At 38.9% G+C, this 20,127-nt stretch overlaps 1 protein-coding gene across 2 annotated transcripts; it reads left to right on the top strand.

Moving 5' to 3' along the window:
- Positions 1-8: 8 nt before the first annotated feature.
- On the top strand, positions 9-19,842 carry rfx4 (regulatory factor X, 4). 2 transcript variants are annotated; one of them, XM_058645956.1, is made up of 19 exons: positions 9-103; positions 217-1,153; positions 3,298-3,384; positions 3,530-3,590; positions 5,403-5,526; positions 7,262-7,323; positions 7,924-8,137; positions 8,617-8,694; positions 8,832-8,995; positions 9,902-10,002; positions 10,110-10,168; positions 10,290-10,434; positions 10,724-10,818; positions 12,068-12,185; positions 14,220-14,339; positions 15,423-15,587; positions 15,778-15,904; positions 16,148-16,286; positions 18,509-19,842. In XM_058645956.1, the coding sequence occupies exons 2-19, from the start codon at positions 1,111-1,113 to the stop codon at positions 18,779-18,781; spliced, it is 2,175 nt and encodes a 724-aa protein (XP_058501939.1). In that variant the 5' UTR covers positions 9-103; positions 217-1,110; the 3' UTR covers positions 18,782-19,842. The 2 variants fall into 2 exon arrangements, with proteins under 2 accessions (XP_058501939.1, XP_058501938.1); XM_058645955.1 differs by having other exon boundaries at positions 15,739-15,904.
- Positions 19,843-20,127: the final 285 nt, after the last annotated feature.

The following is a 20,127-nucleotide window of genomic DNA, read 5'->3' as shown; positions in this document are numbered from 1 at the left end:
CCGCACTCCCAGGTGGCTGCATGGTGCGTGTCAGTGAGTGGTAGCGTTGGTGTCCACGCCTGCGCCGTGGCAGAGCAAGTCCTCCTTTGCTATCCATGGTGCGGTGAGTAATTCAGCCATAATCCGCCTTTCTCCTCTCCCCTCTTCTTTTCCCCTCTCCTCTCCCCCTCTCCTGTGGTTCCATTCATATTCTAATCACAGCTTTCCCTTCTCCAGCTCTCAGGCACTCCATCAGAGCCCTCCCAGCCTCGGGCTTTGCACTTTTACTTCCCCCCCTTTTGTGACCGTTCCCTCTTCTCATAGGCACACTAAAAAAAAAAAAAAAAAGGTTTCCAAAAGTAAAAAGCTGCTAAAGCTCCCATCAGAAAAATTCACACTTGTGCAGTTTTGGCGTGTGTTGATGCTGCGTCTGATGTGTGACATGTGTGGGGAAAAAAGTTCTCACAAAGATGCATTAATGGTGGAGTGAGAAGGTTTCGCAGAAGAAACGATGCAACAAGTGTCTGTGGGATGTGAAAGTGAAGTTAAAAAAAACGATGGAAAGGCAGGAGCGGCGGTTGTGCAGGGACGTATGTTTATTTGCAGCTCGGGGGTGTATAAAACTTAAATTAAATGCCATAATGGAAGATGGGGAGGCCACAGTGTTAGGACTGTGTAGATCTAAGCCTCTCTTTTTTTTTCGTTGGGAGGGAGCTTTTCTTATTCAAAACAGCCCCACAAAAGACTTCCAGTGAGCCTTGCCACATCCCCATCTGACTTGGGGCCATTCATCAGCCTTCCAAGCCTATCAATGACATGTCCCCATCAGGGCTCCTATAAAATCAGCCCCTTTCCCATGAAACATCAGCAAACATTTTGACGGGTCTGGCTTTCCCCCCGCTGGATTTCTGGAGTCTCTACCCCCCCCCCCCCCACCTCCCTCATTCCCACCTCCCCCTCTCTCCTCCGCCAACACCACCCCTCTCCGGGCGAACGTCAGATCCTCAACATCTCCTGTGACGGGCAGTGGTCACGGAAACGCTGAGCGAGACAAGGGGAGAGCGGCCGTGGAGGGGGAAACGTGCACTAAGCCATTTTCTTGGAGGAGCCAGCGTTGTTGATGGGAAGAGGATGCATTGTGGGCTGCTGGAGGAGCCTGATATGGATTCCACAGGTCAGTCCTCTTCATCTCTGCATGTCTGGATGGTGTTTAGAAAAATCAGCTTCCGCTGCAGAAGCACGGTGCGAGTTTATGCCGCTGCACACTCGAGGAAAACTTTCTCTGCAGTCATTCAGAGAGTCTGGGAATATGTTTTGTTTTTTGGTTTTAACATTTTTTCCTCTTTTTTAAGTGACCTCAGCACACAAATTCAATTAGAAGTGTGTGATGTTAGAGGACACACTTTTTGGTTGATTTAAGAAAAGTCATAGAAGACACATAATAGTCCTTAAAAGTGATGCCTTGCTGGGGTTTTTTCCCAATAAATCAAAAAGATTTTTTTATAAATTGCACCTGATCATCATTAGTGGAGAAATAGAAACAGGTGCAACTTCATGCACCTGCTCCTTTTGTTCATCTTTTCCAGTTTTTAGTCTAAAACTCTGCTTATAACTGAATTTTATTATAAATGCATTAGTGAAATGTCGATTAATGAATGATGTCCAAACACAAATAATCTACTAATTATAGATAATAATAGAGTTATTTTTTTTAATTTGAGAAAATTGGTTAATGAACAATCATGTGGCCGTGTAGAGCACTTAAGTCCTGAATGTGTGTTAATAAATGAGTGAACATCTGTTTCACTTGTTGATCAAATTTAATCCAATTATTCAGATCCCCAACTTATCTGCTCCTGTGGCAAATGAAGCTTGAGATCTGAGCCTCTGTGGAGAATTAGCTTCACTTCACCGGGTTCACTTTTTCATTTCCAGGGTTTTAGGGAACAGAAGTGAAAGCTGTCGGTAAAAGATGAGAGATGTCGCTGACAACGCTGCTGTGTTCTTCAGAGTTGATGCATAAATGCTCCGACTGCTGCTGTCGTAGTTTTGCATTATAATTAGATTGTTATCCAGAATACTAATCAGCAGTAGCAGGAAGACAATTGGAGAGAAGAAAAGCTTCTAATGATCATTTTAATTTAACTTAAAAGCTTTTTCCCTGTCTGTGTTTAAACATGATGATAGAACTTAAAGCACAGCCTGATTTAAAAAAAAAAATTTCTTTACAAGCATGTGCCTAACATCCTCGCTTAGTGAAAACTTCTAAAACTTTTCAGCCTCTGATTCTCCACCATGGGCTGCACCAACAGGTCGTCCTGCCAACAGTTTGTCCTAGCAACAGCTGTTATTGTGACTGTTGTCATTTCATTTACACACAAAAAAAGAGATGAATACATTTTCTAGAAACAGTATATAAGGAGTTTTTTGTTGTTGAAGGTGTAAAAAGTAACTGCTGTGGTGTTTTATGTTGATCCTGTACGCGCTGGATACAGTTGTAAGGCTTTGCCTCCTAATTTCCATTTAAGGTTACATAATAGGTTTTGTCAACCAATTTAATAACAGACATTTCACTTTGTATTCACGTCTCAGTTTAATATGCCTGGCTAACAATAAATAAGCTGGATAAGCAAGATTCAGAAAGTGCTTTGTTGCTTTCACATAAAAAAAAAAAGAACATTAGTTACACACAATTTCATCCTCAATTATATTTATCAAATACTGAAATGTCTGTGTGAAAGAAATAAAAGAATTGTAAAGGGATTTCCACTCTGTCAGGCAGTTCCTAGATAAAAGCACTGGTGTTTTGCTGCAGCTCGGTCACAGAAAGCACACCAGTCGTGCCATTTCTAAGTAGAAATTAAAACCGGACAATGGCCTCTGTTCCACCAGAATGCTTCAGTAATGTGCACGGGCTCTTTTAAGCAGGCGTGTTCGCGCAGAGTCTCCTGGGAACAATGCTGGATTCCTGCCGTCTTGGTGAAAACATCTCAAATAGAGCCATGGCTGCTGCGCTGCCCATACAATCGATTGTTGTCAGCTCGCCCTGTCACGTAAGTGACATTTATAGTGTCCTGTATAGGCAGCGATTGTCAGTGTTTATAAACTAAACTAAAGCTTTATTTACAAAAACGAGACCGGTTCAACAAAAACTCCTTTTTTTCCCACCAAATGACAGAAAGGATCCACTGTTAAAGCCTTAGAATCATGTTCTTTTTAGTAATACATCTGTCTAAATGACAATGTAAATATTAATATTATTATTTTCTGAGTTGTTCTAAAAGGTGATTTATGCTTCTTTTTATTTTTTTGTTAAAGAGAGTTGGATTGAAAGATGCCTCAACGAGAGCGAGAGCAAGCGATACTCCAGTCACACGTCTCTGGGGAACATGTCCAACGATGAACGTGAGCACAAACAAGCACACGGCATCACACTAAAACTGACACCGCTGTGTCACACAGGCTTCAGTGCAATAAATGCTCTCGTCATGTCCTGCAAGTTACTGTGTCAGTTTTTAAATAAACTCACTAAATGTGTCGTGTTTCACAGATGAAGAGAAGGAAAATAACCGAGCCTCGAAACCACATTCGACACCAGCTACTCTGGAATGGTGAGTCTGAGAATTAATCTTTGTTTTTTTTTTCACTCAACTTTAAAAGGGAAAGCCACAGAAGGGCGGTGGGGGGATTAATTAATCTATATTAATTAAGTTCTTAGAAGTGAATACAATTAATTCACTTCAAAACAAATGTAGCCTCCCAATTAAAAAAAAATGTGTGGAACATAAACAAAATGTATGTAAACAGAAAATGAAGTTCAGATTGAGTCAATTTTAATTTGTGTTTTCGCTGCTCCTCATCCTGTCACACACTTAGATGACATGAACGTTCTTTTTTACTTTATTATATCGGGGAACATGATAAAAAATGTTTTTTTAATCAAAAAACATTTTGTATTTAATTTCCTAACAGATTAGTTTTCTCTATTTTAAATATAATACAAACTCTAACATATGTATGGCCTCTCTGTGGCTCAGTCTGTGAAAGAGCCACACGACCAATGACATCCTGAACTCAGTAGCATGAAGACACACATGGACTGAAATGAATATTAATAGTGATTTAAGCTGCACTGTGGGAGGCTGACACCCACAGGGAGGAGGATGAGTGGAGTCACTCACCTGTTGTCATATGAAAGAGGCATTATAGTCATAAATGCTTATGCACTCTCCAATGATAATTGTAATGATGATCATTTAATAGAGGATTTAAAACTAACCCATTATAACAGAAAGTATATGTTTAGTCAAAGAACTTTGTCATCTGTCAAAGTTTATTAAAATGCATTATGTATATTATTATAAGTATTATTGTATTATAACATTACAAAACAGCAATGAATTAATTGGCAGATTTTAAAAAATGTGAAAAAAAAATTCTGAAAGAAAAATTTTTCTGAAGAAAATTGTAATAACCTTCCATGTCACAAAATATAGGGCAATATCAGAGGACTTTATTTAGGACTTTTGATTCTGAATTTGCTCCTTTATGCATTAACTCTTATTCTGCCGCTTTCACAGTCCGAACAATAACAAAAGGAACTACACACATGGAAATACATATATAATATAAAATATATTTGACTTATTGAAGAAAGATTTGTTCGACATATATTAATAAGTCAGTAAATAGACCAGTTTCTTTAAAAACATCTGGACCATTAAGGGGCAGAGAGTCACACTTAAGAAACAAATAGTGATAGTAATATTTATTTTATCACAAATACTGAGAGTAAATATGTTCCAAATATACCAACAATGTTTAATTTTCTGAAAGTCAGGAGATGAAAAGGACCAGGCTTTGGGAACATACAGGAGTGCATCATCAGCATAGCAATGAAATCAATACTAACATTTACACAGAAGAAAGGAAAGAAAGTAATAGATAAGAGATGAAGCATTAATGTCACAACAGGAAGGTCAACAAAAGTTTCCAGATGCTGTTTGTGCCTCATATATATATATATATATATATATATATATGAAAGATACAATGTAGTGACTAGAGCTTTTGTCATGCAGGACTATAATAAAAGCAGTATGATCCGTTATAAACTGGAACAAATGCACATGATCTCTGCAAAGGTGTAATAAAATATCCTCACAAAAATGAATTTATCTTATCTATTTTTCCACGACAAAGTCACCTGCTTCTAAATTTGACCTGATTCGACTTCTGGTCTGTTTATTTACTTACCTTTTTATGTCAATTTAAAAAATGTAATAATGTCACATCATTAGATGCACTACATCACAGTCCTTTGCTGATAGTGGCACAGTAAATTCCTCTGTATTATATCTACACTGTTTACAAATACCAAACCCTTTTTGTGACACTGATGAATTCTATGATCTTTTCTTCAGGCTAGAGGAGAACTATGAGATAGCTGAAGGTGTGTGTATTCCCCGAAGTGCCCTCTACATGCACTACTTAGACTTCAGCGAGAAGCAGGACACACAGCCTGTGAACGCGGCCAGCTTTGGAAAGGTGAGATTCAAAAACACCTGTAGAGATAAAGGTTGTAGTATCTGACAGCTCATCATCCTAAAACCCAGCATGAAATGTCTTAAAATTCCATAAAGCAGCGAACTCCGTACCATTTTCACTGTGTTTTCTCGAAGCATAATTGTTTGATTAGTGATTGTGAGCTGCGTTTATGATAAAGTAAAAAGTGTAACAACTTGCTTCAACAGAAGAAGATAAAAAAACAACAACTACATATATCCCCTATGAAAGCAATAATCCCAATAATCTCATCAATTCAATCAGCCTAATGCATTAGTCTGACCATTTCATGGCTGGGTTGGTTCTGTGCTGCAGCTCTGGCTGCTGAGTTGGAATAATATTGTCTGAAGCTCAGTGTGAAGCAAAGCTCTGTGGTCGCTCACTGAACACATAATCTAGAGCCAAAGGAGATGTGCTTTCGTCTGTTCCCACAACCCCGAGAAGTTCCTCGTAGCCCTTTCTACCCCCAGCCATCGCCTGTACTCTGGACTCCAGCCCCAATCCCCAACCCCCAACCTCCCGGGCCCACCCCCCGCCCCTCCGCAGCTCCTGTCGGAAGATATTGAAAAAGAGAAGGGGCCTGGATTAATGTGTAATTAAAGGAAATTTGGAAGGGTGAGATGTTGCGGAATGTTAGATCAGTGGCTGGAGCAGTGTGGGGTGTCCTTTAGGAAGGCTTCATTGATTCAGGACAAAAAAACGAGAGAGGGCCCGGACTGCCTCCCTGTCTGCTCATTTATCAAGCGGGGCCTGACAGAAACTTCACAGCTTGGCCTCTTTTTTCATCCCACACAATGGAGAGCTACACTGTTTGCTAAAGTTTCTGCACCAGGAGCTGGACCAAGGATCCAATCTCTTTGGACATAAAGAGAGGAGAGGAAGAAGGAGGGAGTGGAGGAGAGAAAGAGAGTGTGAAGGAAAAGGGGATGGGGTGGATGGATGAGGGGACACTGTTGGTATTCGGGGGGATACGACTGGATGTCATAAATGGATGGTTCTCAATGCTTTTATTTTCCTCTCAGACCTCCCAGTGGACACAGCGACAAGACTTTCACGTCGATCTGCTGACAAACTTTACTAAATGACCCGTCATTGTGTTTTAATCTGTTACCTTCAGGCAGACGTTGTAGAGCGAGCAAATGCAAAACCAATGTCTATCACACCACTCAATGAGGAAATGGCTTCATTCTGTCATGAATCTTCATAAGAAAGAGTCACTTTTACTCTGGCACATGTCGCTTATGGTTACTGGTTCTTAATGCCTTGTTTTTATTGTGTTTCTTTATTGTTTTATGTGTTTTAGAGTAGGTGCAATACTGATCTTTTTCATTCTGTTTTAATATTATGTGAATAGGCTGTGTGTTCTGCAGCTCTTGTAACACCAAAGCCCAAGAAAATGTCAGAAAGTATATTTGTTTTGATTGATTTTATCTTTATTTTTATCATAAAGACTGAATATCATGAACATGTGCAGTATTTACTACTACGTAATATTCAGTATACTGTCTGTATTTTCTTCCACTGAGTTAAAAAAAATACTTGATACAAAGATGAGATTTGACATATTGACATGTCTTCTGTTTGCATGTCTTTTTATTATTTGCTCTAAGGAGTTTGTGGCAAATTAATGTGATATAACTCCATCTATGTGTGTGTTGTAACAGCACCCTAACCACTGTTTCTCCTTTTTGTTTTTATTTTATTTTACTATGAGCAGATCATAAGGCAACAGTTTCCAGCCTTAACTACCAGAAGACTGGGAACAAGAGGACAGTCCAAGTAAGTAGGTTATGATTGTTTTGGGTCACAAAACATGGAAGGAAGTTTGGAAAGTTACTAAAAATTTATACTAAGCATAATTTTACAACATTGATATCAGTAAAGCTCTGTCTAAATCCTTATATGGTCACACTTTATAATAGTATAAAAGGACACAGTTCCATCTTGTCAATAACAAAGGTAATAGTGTGTTGATAAAGAGATACTATTATAATAATACCATACTATTTGCAAAGCAATATTAAGATATGACATACAACAAGTTTGTCATATGCACTGTGAAAAACTGTGAAATTCTTATTTTTGCCAGTTTCCTTTACACAAAATAATATAAAAATTGACTAGGTTTTAACTTGGTCATGACCACCAGTTACCATATTATAAGTTGGATTTTCATCCTCCTGTATGTCCCACCCACATTTTATATTGTTTTTTCCAAGATATTAGTTGGTAACTGTTACAAAGTTATCGCCATATGATTGCCATATAGTTACTGTTCTGTAAAGTACAGCGTTAAGATATAGTTTTTCCGTTTTTTAACCAAACTGCTACTTGATCAGAGAAGAATAACGTTGTCGTCGCTGCGCGTCTTCTCCTCAGGTACCACTACTATGGCATCGCAGTGAAGGAGACCTCTCAGTACTATGACGTGATGTACTCTAAGAAGGGAGCGGCGTGGGTGAACGAGACGGGGAAGAAAGAAGTCACCAAGCAGACAGTGGCGTATTCACCGCGCTCCAAACTGGGAACCCTCCTGCCAGAGTTTCCAAATGTCAAAGACCTAAATTTGCCCGCCAGTCTGCCAGAAGAGAGGGTAAACAGGAGTTTTAAAAGTCCATCCTTATTCCCCCCCCCTCCACACATCCCTCTGGTCCCATCTCTCCCTGCCATCTCTTCGTCTCTGCGCCCCCTCTAGCTCTTTTATCTGGATTTTCACTGGGTTGGCGTTTAGAGAAGGACCCTGAGGATTTATATGCTGGCTCCTCACTAACTCTTAATCTTTTGGGGGAGATAATAAGATCTAGCAATGACAAAGGACAGGCACTAGCTGTCCGGCTTTTAAAGAGGGGCCATGATTTTAAATGGTTTGTGCTTTGCTGATCTCTAAAGCTCGTTTTTATATTAGTCTGCTCCAGCCTAGACCTGGTATGTGTATTTATTGGTTCACATGCTTTGTTAGAGATTTATTTTCTTGTTTTTGTACCACTGTTGTTTTTTTGGGTTTTTTTTTGAGGAAAAAAGGGCCATTAAGTCTGTGATGCAATTAGATTAATGTTTTGTTGTTGACCACAGGTGTCAACCTTCATCATGATGTACAGAACGCACTGTCAGAGGATACTGGACACGGTTATTCGAGCCAACTTTGACGAGGCAAGGCATCTTGTGTTTTTTAACATTAACTTTTAAAATTAGCTTCTCTTTTACCAGAAGTCCAAACAAAAAAAGTGTGCTTGTATTTAACAAATTACTTTGTTCTGTATTCCTGAATGTCCTGGTGTTTCTTTCAGGTCCAGAGCTTCCTGCTGCACTTCTGGCAAGGCATGCCGCCCCACATGCTCCCTGTCCTCGGCTCCACCACGGTGGTGAACATAGTGGGTGTTTGTGACTCCATCCTCTACAAGGCCATCTCTGGGGTGCTGATGCCCACTGTCCTGCAAGCACTACCTGATAGGTGAGTGGTGCTCTTACATTTACTGACAGTGTGTTCTTTACTGAGCTACTAAGCATTTGTTTGTATTTGTGTGTGGTGCTGTACGAGCTGCAGCATTTAGATTACACTGCAGGGTTTTTCCCCTGAATATAAACACAGTTTACTAAATAGTTAATAAAACATTAGTAAATGAGTTAGTTTTGGTGTTTAACTGTGATTGGCATTTGTAATGTTGCTGCTCTGCTCTGGATTCATTCATTTATTCATTCTCTTTTTTCCTGGTTCTTGGTATCTTCTCCTTCTTTTCCTTCCCTCCTTTTCCCCTCTTCTCCTTCCTCTCCATCTTCTGTCTGTGTTTGTCTTCTTCTTTCACAGCCTTGAAAATCCATTGTACTAATTTATAGGTTGAGTATTAGTGTTTGGCATTAAGTCTTCCTACAGCTCCTTAGCATGTCTTGTCAAATGATCTACACCACATTTAAATTGTGACCACTGATTGGCTGCCTGGAAAAGTGCCCATCAATCACATGGAGTGAAATTTCCAACAATATTTATGTATAAAAATGATGCAAAAGTTGCAGTCGCATTTTGTGCCAGCATTACCTTGACAGGTCAAGGTCTAAAGCAGGGATTGGAGCTGAAAAGCTTTAAATTCTGGTCTGAGCTTCACAGTTTGGGAGAGAAAGCTATTTAAGAAGAAGTGGGTTATAGTTTACTCTTGTCAGTTAATCACTTCCATCAATTGTCTGGTTCCAGCTTCACAAATTGTGAGGATTTGTTCTTTTTGTTCTGTTACACATGAAAGAAATGTAATCAGTCTTCGTCAGCTGACTGATAAGATTAGATATAAAGATTTTCTGCATCACTCACTGATTTAAATCATTCTGGGTTATTTATTCTGTTTATGTTTGTCCATCTTTTACACAGTTTGACTCAGGTTATTCGAAAATTTGCCAAACAGCTCGACGAGTGGCTCAAAATAGCACTTCACGACCTTCCTGAAAATCTGAGGAATATCAAATTTGAACGTAAGTATGAAATTACTCTATTACATTTCTTTTGTAAAAAAAAATAGAAGAATAATAATAATCCGTTGCAGGAGTAATCACTTTTTTCTCTTCTTTTCTGTTCCCAGTATCAAGGAGATTTTCACAGATTCTGAAGCGACAAACATCGTTAAACCATCTTTGTCAGGTACTTATCATGATCTGAATGTTTTTCTTTTTTAATAAAATCCATATGAACACACACACACAGCTGATAAGCGACATGGGTATATTTGTGTTAGTAATATTGTTGATACATCTGTCTGCAGGCGTCGCGGACTGTAATAAACAGCGCTGACATCACCTTTCAAATGCTAGAGGACTGGAGGAATGTGGACCTGAACAGCATCACCAAGCAGACACTTTACACCATGGAGGACTCACAAGAGGAGCACAGGCAGCTTATTATCCATTGTAAGTGTATGCAGTTAAACACATCCAGCAGCACAGAGAATTACACTTAACTTCCACACAAACAACACACACCGAGGAACAATCATTCCCACGACCAGCAGAGTCAAAGCATTAATGATGGAGACCAAGAGGTTAAATAAGTTCAACCTGCTCTGAAACACCCTGTGGAGCATCTCCACTCGTCGTCACTGACGGGATCAGAGGTCACAGATGCTGTCACAGGAAGATGCATCCAAGTCTGCAGCCATGTTGAATCCTGTGTAACGTGACGTTCTGCCTCCCGTCGTAGTGTATCAGGAGTTCGATCGTCTCCTGGAGGAGCAGTCGCCCATCGAAGCCTACATCGAGTGGCTGGACTCCATGGTGGACCGCTGTGTTGTCAAGGTCAGATTTCACTATTTTTCTATGCATTTGTTTAGTAAATCAGCTGGGAAAACTTTTGCATAGATTAAATTTAATGTATAACAATGATTTCTTTAATAATAATGATAAAAACCTTAATGTATAGATACAAAGTGCTTAACTGTGCAAAAATAAAACCTGACAGTGTATAGAAGCAGAATGAAATGCAATAACTATTATAACATTCATTAAAGCAAACAAATCAAAATTGACCCAATTAAGTAAAACACTAGTTTAACACTAATCTGATGGAATTGGATAATATCAGAGTAAGCCTTCCAATAAAAGTATGTTTTTAAATGAGATTTAAAAAAGAGGACAGTGACTCAGATGTTTTTTTTTTAGATTTTTAAATAAAATATGGTCTTGAGCCAGGTCATAAAGGGCTTAAAAAACAGTTCATAAAATCTTTAAATCAATTCTTAAACTAACTGGGAGACTAAAGGAGGCTAAAGCTGCAATCATACGTTTTAGTGATTAAAAACCTAGCTCTCTTTGGGGATGCAAGAAAATTTTATGCACTAAAATATTGCAGTATTTCATGGTGTGATACTCATATCAATTATTTGTTGCTCTGTATCTATATATAAGTATTCTGGACAGTGGCTTTATGTTGTTTTAAAGCCTTCTCCTGCTCGTTTATGCATATCGGATAGTTAAAAAATTGCAACATATCAAGTTGCTTATAGCATTGTAATATCATGATATATCGTATCATCAGGAGATGTATTCCATCACCAGATACAAAGCTCTATAGCTGTTTAATTTTGTCGGACAATTTAAACCAGCCAAGAGGCTAAAGCAGCAGTTTCACAGGTTTATATGTGTTTAAATGTTGACAGTGTTGGTAATTTCTACTAAATATTTGTGCACAGCAGCTCATTCTGTCCTTAAACAGACACCTGTGGCTTGAAGCCACTTGTTTCTGCATGTCTTTTTTACACAGAGGCACTTAGGCTGCAATCCTCCCAGTTAATGATGTCTTCAAGCTTCCCATTTGCGTCTATTATGGCCAGATATGGGCTTGTAAAATTTGGTCACCCTGGCAACGTCTTGGACTGCCCAGACAATAGTTCAATAGGAAGGCGTGTCCCCGGGGGCAAATTAAATAGTTGACTTGTTGACATGTTTTTCGTTCCTGAGGGTTAAGCCCCAATACGGACCCAGGGGTTAATTCTGCCCCGGCATCTCCACCCTTCCCCCTCTTTTCTCATGGAAATGTTCTCTCTAGGTGGCAGGAAAGAGGCCCGGCTGCCTGAAGAAGGTGGCCCAACAGTTCCTGCTGATGTGGTCGTGTTTCGGTACCAGAGTCATCCGGGACATGACCCTCCACAGTGCGCCCAGTTTCGGTGAGCTGCTAATGCTTTGTCATCATTCCTGCAGCAGACAGGAAAAACACGCTGTTGATAGCGTGTTACAGAATAGTTCTTTTGAGGTTATTATTATTTATAACATTTTTTTTTTTTTTTTTTAGTTTTTTGCTTTGCTGATCTGATAAAGTATAGCAACTATTATTACAAATTATGTATATATGTATATATATATATATATATATATATATATATATATATACATACATATAACATATTACATATTATATATGTATATATATATATATAATATAATATAATATAATATTATATATATACATATACAAGCTGAATAATCAGAAACTACTGTTTTAACTATTGAAAAAACACTCAAACCAATTCATCGATGATCAAAATAGTTGACGATTAATTTAGTAATCCATTAATAAACAATTAATCTAATAATCGCTGCAGCCCTGTTTAAATTAAAAATAAAACTTTTGGATCTGAGTACCTCATTGATAAATAATAATCGGCTGATGCAGATTATATTTGGTCAGCTTGACTGGTTAATTGTTTTACCTCAATGCAGAATATATATTATATAACATTGGTCTATATAAAAGGGCCCAGGTGGTCATTTCTATGACCAAAATTGACTGTAACGTTCAGAAATGATTAATTAATTGCTTCAATTTTATTAAACAAATATTTCAGGATATCTGTGTACAAGAACTAATTATTCATAAGTGGAAATAAAAGCAGAGAAAATGTCCTCTCTTTCCTGTACTTGCGCCCTGTGACCCTGTCTGTGAATATCAAAGACACAGCTGGTTGCGGTGTTTTGATAGAGCAGGTCTTCGTGCACAAACAGCTAATTAACAAAAGCCGACCCCCCTTTTCTCCCGATTTGTTTGCCTGTCTTTTCCATTTTATGACCGGTCAGTATTATACCCTGCTCCCCTGAATAGTCACAAGTATTTATTATGCGCACGGCAGCGGCAGGGACCAGCACAATGGCACAATTGTGACACTCCCCCACATGCCAAGGTCTCATCTTCTGTGTGACCCCAAGGTCGACCGACATATTTCTGGCACTGATTCTGTGCATGGAAACAAGCGCACTTGCCTCTTTTTAATAGGGGCCGTGCTGTCAGTGCTGCAGGATGTGAAGTCATGAAACAGATGTTTGTAGGAATGCTTCCGAATTTTTTATTTTAAATCTTTTTTTATGTCTCAGGATAAAGCAGTAGAAACCTAGTGTGTACACATATATATATATATATGTATATAAATCTATATATATGTATATATGTATATATATATATATATATATATGTATATATATATATATATATATATATATACACTTTGTGAAGGGTTCATAGAAAATGAATTTGATTTTACAACAGCAACTTTGAAACATTCCAAACAAACTATATTATGCCTTTTTTTAAAGGTTACATGCTTATGTCTGTTTGCAAACTTAAGTTAAGCTTAAAAATTACATAAAAACGTCAAGTTTAACAAAATAAGAATGTTGAGAGAGCCAGGAGAGTTATTTTGCCATTTTCCGGGATTAAACCAAATAAATTCATCAAGGGATTAGGTTGAACATGGGTATAAAAGATAAGTGAGAATCATTTGTAAAACTGTCCCAGTATGATGAAGTCTAGATCAAAAGCAAAAACAGTAAAAGCGGGAGGCTGCTTCTAAATTAAAGGACAAGGACACATTGGATCAGAGGAAAGACATTTTTGTTTTTTACAATTTTAAACTGGATGTCACAGTGCTTTGACTTTATGGATGAGGAATGACTTCTGTATAAGATTATAACCCAGAGCATTTCATCGAGGCAATATATTCATAAGTCATTCTCCTAAAGAGCACTTCAGTCTCACGCACAGGAACTCCTGAAGATGCACAGGCTTCTTTTCCAGTTGAGTCTCCTGGTCACTGTCATGAAGTCACTGTGTTAATCACAGTTCATTTGACATCACATCGTAGGGTTTGGATATAAATGACACTTTGATTTAACACTCTGTTCTCCTGTGTGTGTGTGTTTGTGTCAAGGCTCCTTCCACCTGATCCACCTCATGTTTGATGATTATGTGCTTTACCTGCTGGAGTCTCTGCACTGTCAGGAGAGAGCCAACGACCTCATGATGGCCATGAAGTGCGAGGGCAGCACAGGTGAGCTCACTGCCTGCACTTCAAATCAATAAGCAATGACTGTTCATCTGCAAAGAGTGATAATAACAATAATAATGCTTTTTCCATGAAAAGCCCTGTGTGGTAGTTTGCTGACAAATTGAGAATTAGCTGTTCCAATCATTTAAAATCATTTAATTTGCATTCATGTGAAGACATCACTTGGGCATAGCAAGTTTTAGTGGATATTTTCCACTGCTTTTGAACACTTTTTGTACCAGACAACAATTAATTACCTCAATGAATGAGCATTTATTTCTTTATATACAGTTTTAATTTTTTATTAAAGTCCTCTCTGTGCTCACTAAAATAAAAAATATGTATGTATAAACATGTGTTAACTACTTCAAATGTCAAATTACCAAGATCTTAAGAAGCTTGGATTCAATAAATCTTCATTGTAATATTTCATGGACTCCCATACAAGTACAACATTTGAGAATAAATTAATTAATATGTAACAAATAGCAACCGTGTGAGGGTCCAGTGTGTGAGAGTTAGTGACATCTGATGGAGACTGTAATAAATGGAGGACTCCTCCACTCACCCTTCCCTTTCTCAAGCGTGTCAGGGAACCACGGTGGCCTTCACATACCTGAAAAGTTGTTGTTTTCCTCAAGCTGTCCATCAGCTGAAGAGGTTTCCAAAGATACAGCTGTTTTAAAGTATTATTTATCTAGATTGTTAAACTTTAGGTCATAGTCATGTAAGGTATTGTATAAACATGGTGGTGTAAGATTGTAGCTTCTGTAGAGCACAACCCTTGCCTAAAGTAGGGGAAATAATGCAAAGGCTACAAAAACCAAACAAATTTAAAATGATTATACACAAACACCAAAGCAAACATTCAGTTTCAGTCAAGAAAGCCCTCCAAAATGTTACATACTTCACCTTTAATAGTAGTTGCGGTTGAAGGTTAAAAACATAATATTTCATTTTATTTAGCAACATTTTGTACATATAATTTAAGACATACACTGAGTTTGAACTTCTCCGCAGTTAGTTCAGAACACAGCGACTCTCTACTGTTTGATTGTCTAACACTTTATCTGCTCGCACCTTTAGCAGAGAGAGAGGAGGATTTCACACAGACAGAAACCACTCCCACCTCTCCGTCCCCAGGATCCTACTCTCCTGCCCGCTCAGTCCACTCGGTGGGTATCTCCTCGACCAGCTCCCCCACAGCGGCCTTGTCCCCAGAGTACAGTGGAGTCACCACCACCACCACAGGTGAGGCAGGCATCACTGTCACACACACACACACACACACACACACACACACACACATGAAGATTAAAGAAGCAGCGTGTAACAGGTTTCACTGCACATAGTTTCTCTGCGCCAACACATTTGTCTCTGTGTCTATATATGTGTCTACCAGGCGCTGTTCAGTCATATACCTGGTCCCTTACATACACAGTGACAACAGCAGGCGGTGCCACTCCAGAGGCCGGACAACAGCTGGCCTGTATGAGGAACAGCACCCCAGTCCCTCCACCGTCCTCCGCACACCGGATGCCAGTCTACGCCCATAGAGAGGAGCATGGGTAATTATGATTTCTACATCAAATCACTTTGGAAATATCGGAATTGTGTTAAACAGTAACATCCTTTTTGTTGTTGTTTTATTTTGAGCAGCATAAAGGACAGATTTGGATGTCATTTTCTGGAGATGTAGCTTATGGCCCATGGGAGAAATTATTATTTTCTCAACACTGTGGGAAACTGAGCAGCCTTGGTGTTTTGAGTGCTTCCTCTAGTTTCTAAATGCATTGCTTACTATTTTCCAGGTACACTGGTAGTTACAACTATGGCAGCTATGCCAACCAGCATCCTCACTCCCTCCAGAGCCAGTACCCAAGTCTGACCCAGGAGTCCCCAATCCCAGGCCCCCTCCACTACTCCGCCTACCACCGCTCCTCTGCACAGGTCAGTCTCAGTCAATCCAAAAAATTGGCTCAACTGCATTTAAAGGGAATGTAATTACTTGACAATCAATTATTGTAATCTTTATAACTGCGGACCTACTTTTTAAAAGCAAATTTGTGCAACATATAAAGTTCTTACTACTATTACTCACATTTCCATTTCACCTAATTGTATTTTGAAAACCTGACATTTCCAAGCAGTAAATGTTTTATAAATGAATCGCAACTTTATTATTTATTTAATCAGGTGTTGTTTAATTGGAGTAGATGGCTGAACAAATAATGCCAATATGAATGATATATATGATTATATTATTATTATCAGAAACTCTCTTTTTTGGATGAGAACATCATCGGATTTAGTGTTGCTCTGAGATGGAGATGCTGATGTGACAGCTAATGCCATGACAGATATGAGTTTACTTTTTTGATGGTAATTTCCTGTGGAGGGCCCTCCAGCCTCCGCTGCCTTTACAGTGGGAGGAGATCAGCTGGGCCTCAGCGCTCACAGTGTTTCTTAAAGGCCTCGAATCACTTCTCTCAACACAGCGGAAGCAGAGAAGTGAAAGGTGGCTCAGCCCAGGCCAAGAGGGGCCCTGCTCTGTTTCTCCTCTGTCCAGCTCTCAATAGTCTCTTCATCTGTTTGAGTCGGTTGCCAAAGAGCAGGGCAGCGGGGCATTTATTAAAATATTGTTATTCAATGGTCTCTTTTCTGCTTGTGAACAAGAGGCAGCTAAGGCGTCTGTTCTGCTCTCTGACCTGCAGTGACTGTCTTTTTCCATGCCGTGATCCCCTATAATGGATTCAACTGTCTCTCTGTTTATATTTAGTTAGAAAAAGGAAACGGGTCTTACTTCCACTTTTTTTTTTTAAGATCGTTTGAGCTTAAATCAGGCACAATGCTGGAGCTTTGTCTGTGTGAGAAGTTCGAAATGGAGCTGACACCAACAGAAAACTTTGTCAGATCCCCATCTGCCCAAAGTATTTTTGTCAGCAGGCAGATTTCTTATTGGCTGTTTGTGGTCTGTCACCATGGGTAACAGAAATAACACAGAAAAAAACACTTCTCCAGCTGATGCCTAATTGTCTTAAGTGGCTTAATTTTATATGTTGACTGATCTGATACAACATGTGAAGCAATTTCCCCTGACAGGAAATTACTGTTGGCAGGGTTAGGTCACAGCTTGTGCCACAGAGGTTAGCATGGTATCAAATATAATATCAGCACGACCGTAACTTCCTCTCATGTCCTCTGCAAAAGTGAAAATAGTGCATCCTATGTTTTATAGGCTAATTTACACCTATGTTGGTTAAAGTTTAGGCTGGGAAACATGTCAATAATTATTGAATTATTGAATTCTTTGATACTTCGTACCAGCTTTCCAGGAACAAAGCAGCCTGCAACAGTTAATTTCTGTCTCAAGTAAACTCCACCCAAAAAGCCCATATGAATGTACCTATTATTGCTATTATTATTATTATTATTATTATTATTATTATTATTATTATTAATAATAATAATAATAATAATAATAATAATAATAATGATAATAATAATAATAATGATAACAATAATAATAATAATAAACTATTAATTTAATTCAGACAAAAAAACAAAGCAACTGACCATCTTTGGAGGGATAACGTGCCAACTTTTTCTTCAAAGCCAAGCTAAGCTAAGGTAGCTGGCTACTTGGTGTAACTTCACATTTAACAGACAGATTTTAAGAGTGATTTTGATCTTCAGACAGTGAATAAGGGTGTTTAATGAAAGGAAGGAAACACACTTATTTGTGTTGTCTTTTAGTTTGGGGGTGGTCAGACTCAGGAGGTGTGTGTGGGACCTCGGTATTTCTAGACAAGTAGTAGTAGTTACATTTATTCAATAGAGTGGTTGATGGTCGGTATCGGCCTGTCAGAGCATGGTTGCAGGTGATATCTGTAAATATTCTTTTGCAAAACATTTCTCAAGGCTTCGAAATGGGAGTTCAGATTCAGTGACATCATTTGGAGTGGCCGCTCGGTCTCTTCCGCCTTTTGTTATAATGACGTGTGCTGGTTTGAAATGATAGTAGATATCATTTCTGAGTTGATGATGATGACATGTGACGTCTGTCTTTGTTGACCAAACCAGGTTTCAGCTTGTTCTTATTATTGTCTATGTCCTACTTTCCTGAAAAGATGATCCCTCACCTCTACCTTCTCTCCTCTTGTCCTCCACAGTACCAGCTCAATGGCCAGATGTCTCGGATGGAGCCTTGCTTGATGAGCGGCACTCCTCGGCTGCACTCTTCACCTGTGGCCACTCGGTGGCCAGATGTATCGCCAGTTAACAGCTGTTACACTAGTCCACCTATGCATTCATCCCGCTATGCCACCTCTGGGGACATGTACTCCCCGCTGGGCCCACGCAGAAACTCAGAGTATGAACATTCACAGCATTTTCCTGGTTTTGCCTATATCAACGGAGAGGCCACCACAGGCTGGGCTAAATAGCCATCAGTGACTGATTTGGAAAGCCATGAACAAACCTCTGGGACTGCCAAACTGATGAATGCAAAGCCTCTGAACTCCTCCAATCACGTTCATGAAGATGGAGCAGAGAGTGGAGAGTATCAATGCAAGGTGAAAGGAATCATGGTATAGACGAACAGACAATTTGAAAAGACTGGTTATGTAAATCACGCCGATGATTGCAGTATAATATTTTAAAGGATCTCTTCAATGGTTTGATGGAAGAAAAATATGAAATCATTCAGAAAACTTGCAGCAAAATCATTTAAAGAGTGCAATGCTGCTGCTGCCAAGCTGTGCCTTTGTTCTTAGGAATGTACACCTCTGCCAGAGTTTCCCCTCATCAGTCTCACAAGTCACTGCACACATCATCCCACCCACTGTGGGTCAGCGACGTCAGGGACTGATGGATCAGAGCGCTGTAGGCTGTTACTGACGCCAGTACAATCTCGGTGACACCACTGTCTCTCGTTTCTCAGCACTGTGCAGTGTCTCGTCATGAACTCACTGCAGCAGATAAAGCAGAGTCTGCTGCAGGATGAAGATGAGCTTGCACTGCCTTACCGTCTGTTATCCTGGGACAACAGTTACAAACAGGTGACAGAAGTTATAAAATCACAGAAGACCTTGATCGTTGTCTTTATGTTGGATATTGTTTGAACGCTGTGACTCAAAAAACAACTGTGAGTGTATTTTGTTGCAAGATTTTCAGCTGTTTTCCTGTGACACTATTATATATACACTACACTATAACTTTGTGACATGGTTTATCCTTTATTGTTCTCTGTTTTGTTTTGTATGGTTAGTAATGGACGCATTAACCTAGGGTTGTGTGTTTAATAATGCACTCAAAGCTACTGAGGACCTATTACCCTGTGGGTATTTATATAAGAAAAAGGGGAAATATCAAAGTGTACAGTAACATAAAGTCTAGTCACTTTTTCTGTAAATAAAAGCACTGAAAAGCATTTGTGGTCACGTTGAAACTGATGTGTATGTGGGGAAAAAGTATTGCCACACAAATACAGTAATTTCACAATCTACACACGGTTGTCTTTGTCAAATTGTTCTGTATTCTGTTTCAAAATTGTTAATATATTATTTCATCATTTTAATAATATTAGTCGTTGTTGGCACTGGAGTAAAATGTTTAATTCCATTATTTTTCGTTTTAAAATCATGATTGATTGGAAATAAGATGGTTGTAATATATTTTAATTTAGGTATTTTAAAGTACATTTAACTTATTTCTAAAATGTTGATTTTTGTTTTCTCATCCCTAAGCTGATTTTTTTTTTTTTTTTTTACTTCTCTCGGCTACACTTTGG

Source organism: Solea solea, chromosome 12 (assembly GCF_958295425.1).
Source record: "Solea solea chromosome 12, fSolSol10.1, whole genome shotgun sequence".
Lineage (NCBI taxonomy): Eukaryota > Metazoa > Chordata > Actinopteri > Pleuronectiformes > Soleidae > Solea > Solea solea.
Note: the sequence above shows the minus strand (reverse complement) of the source record. Positions and strands in the feature narration are given on the sequence as shown.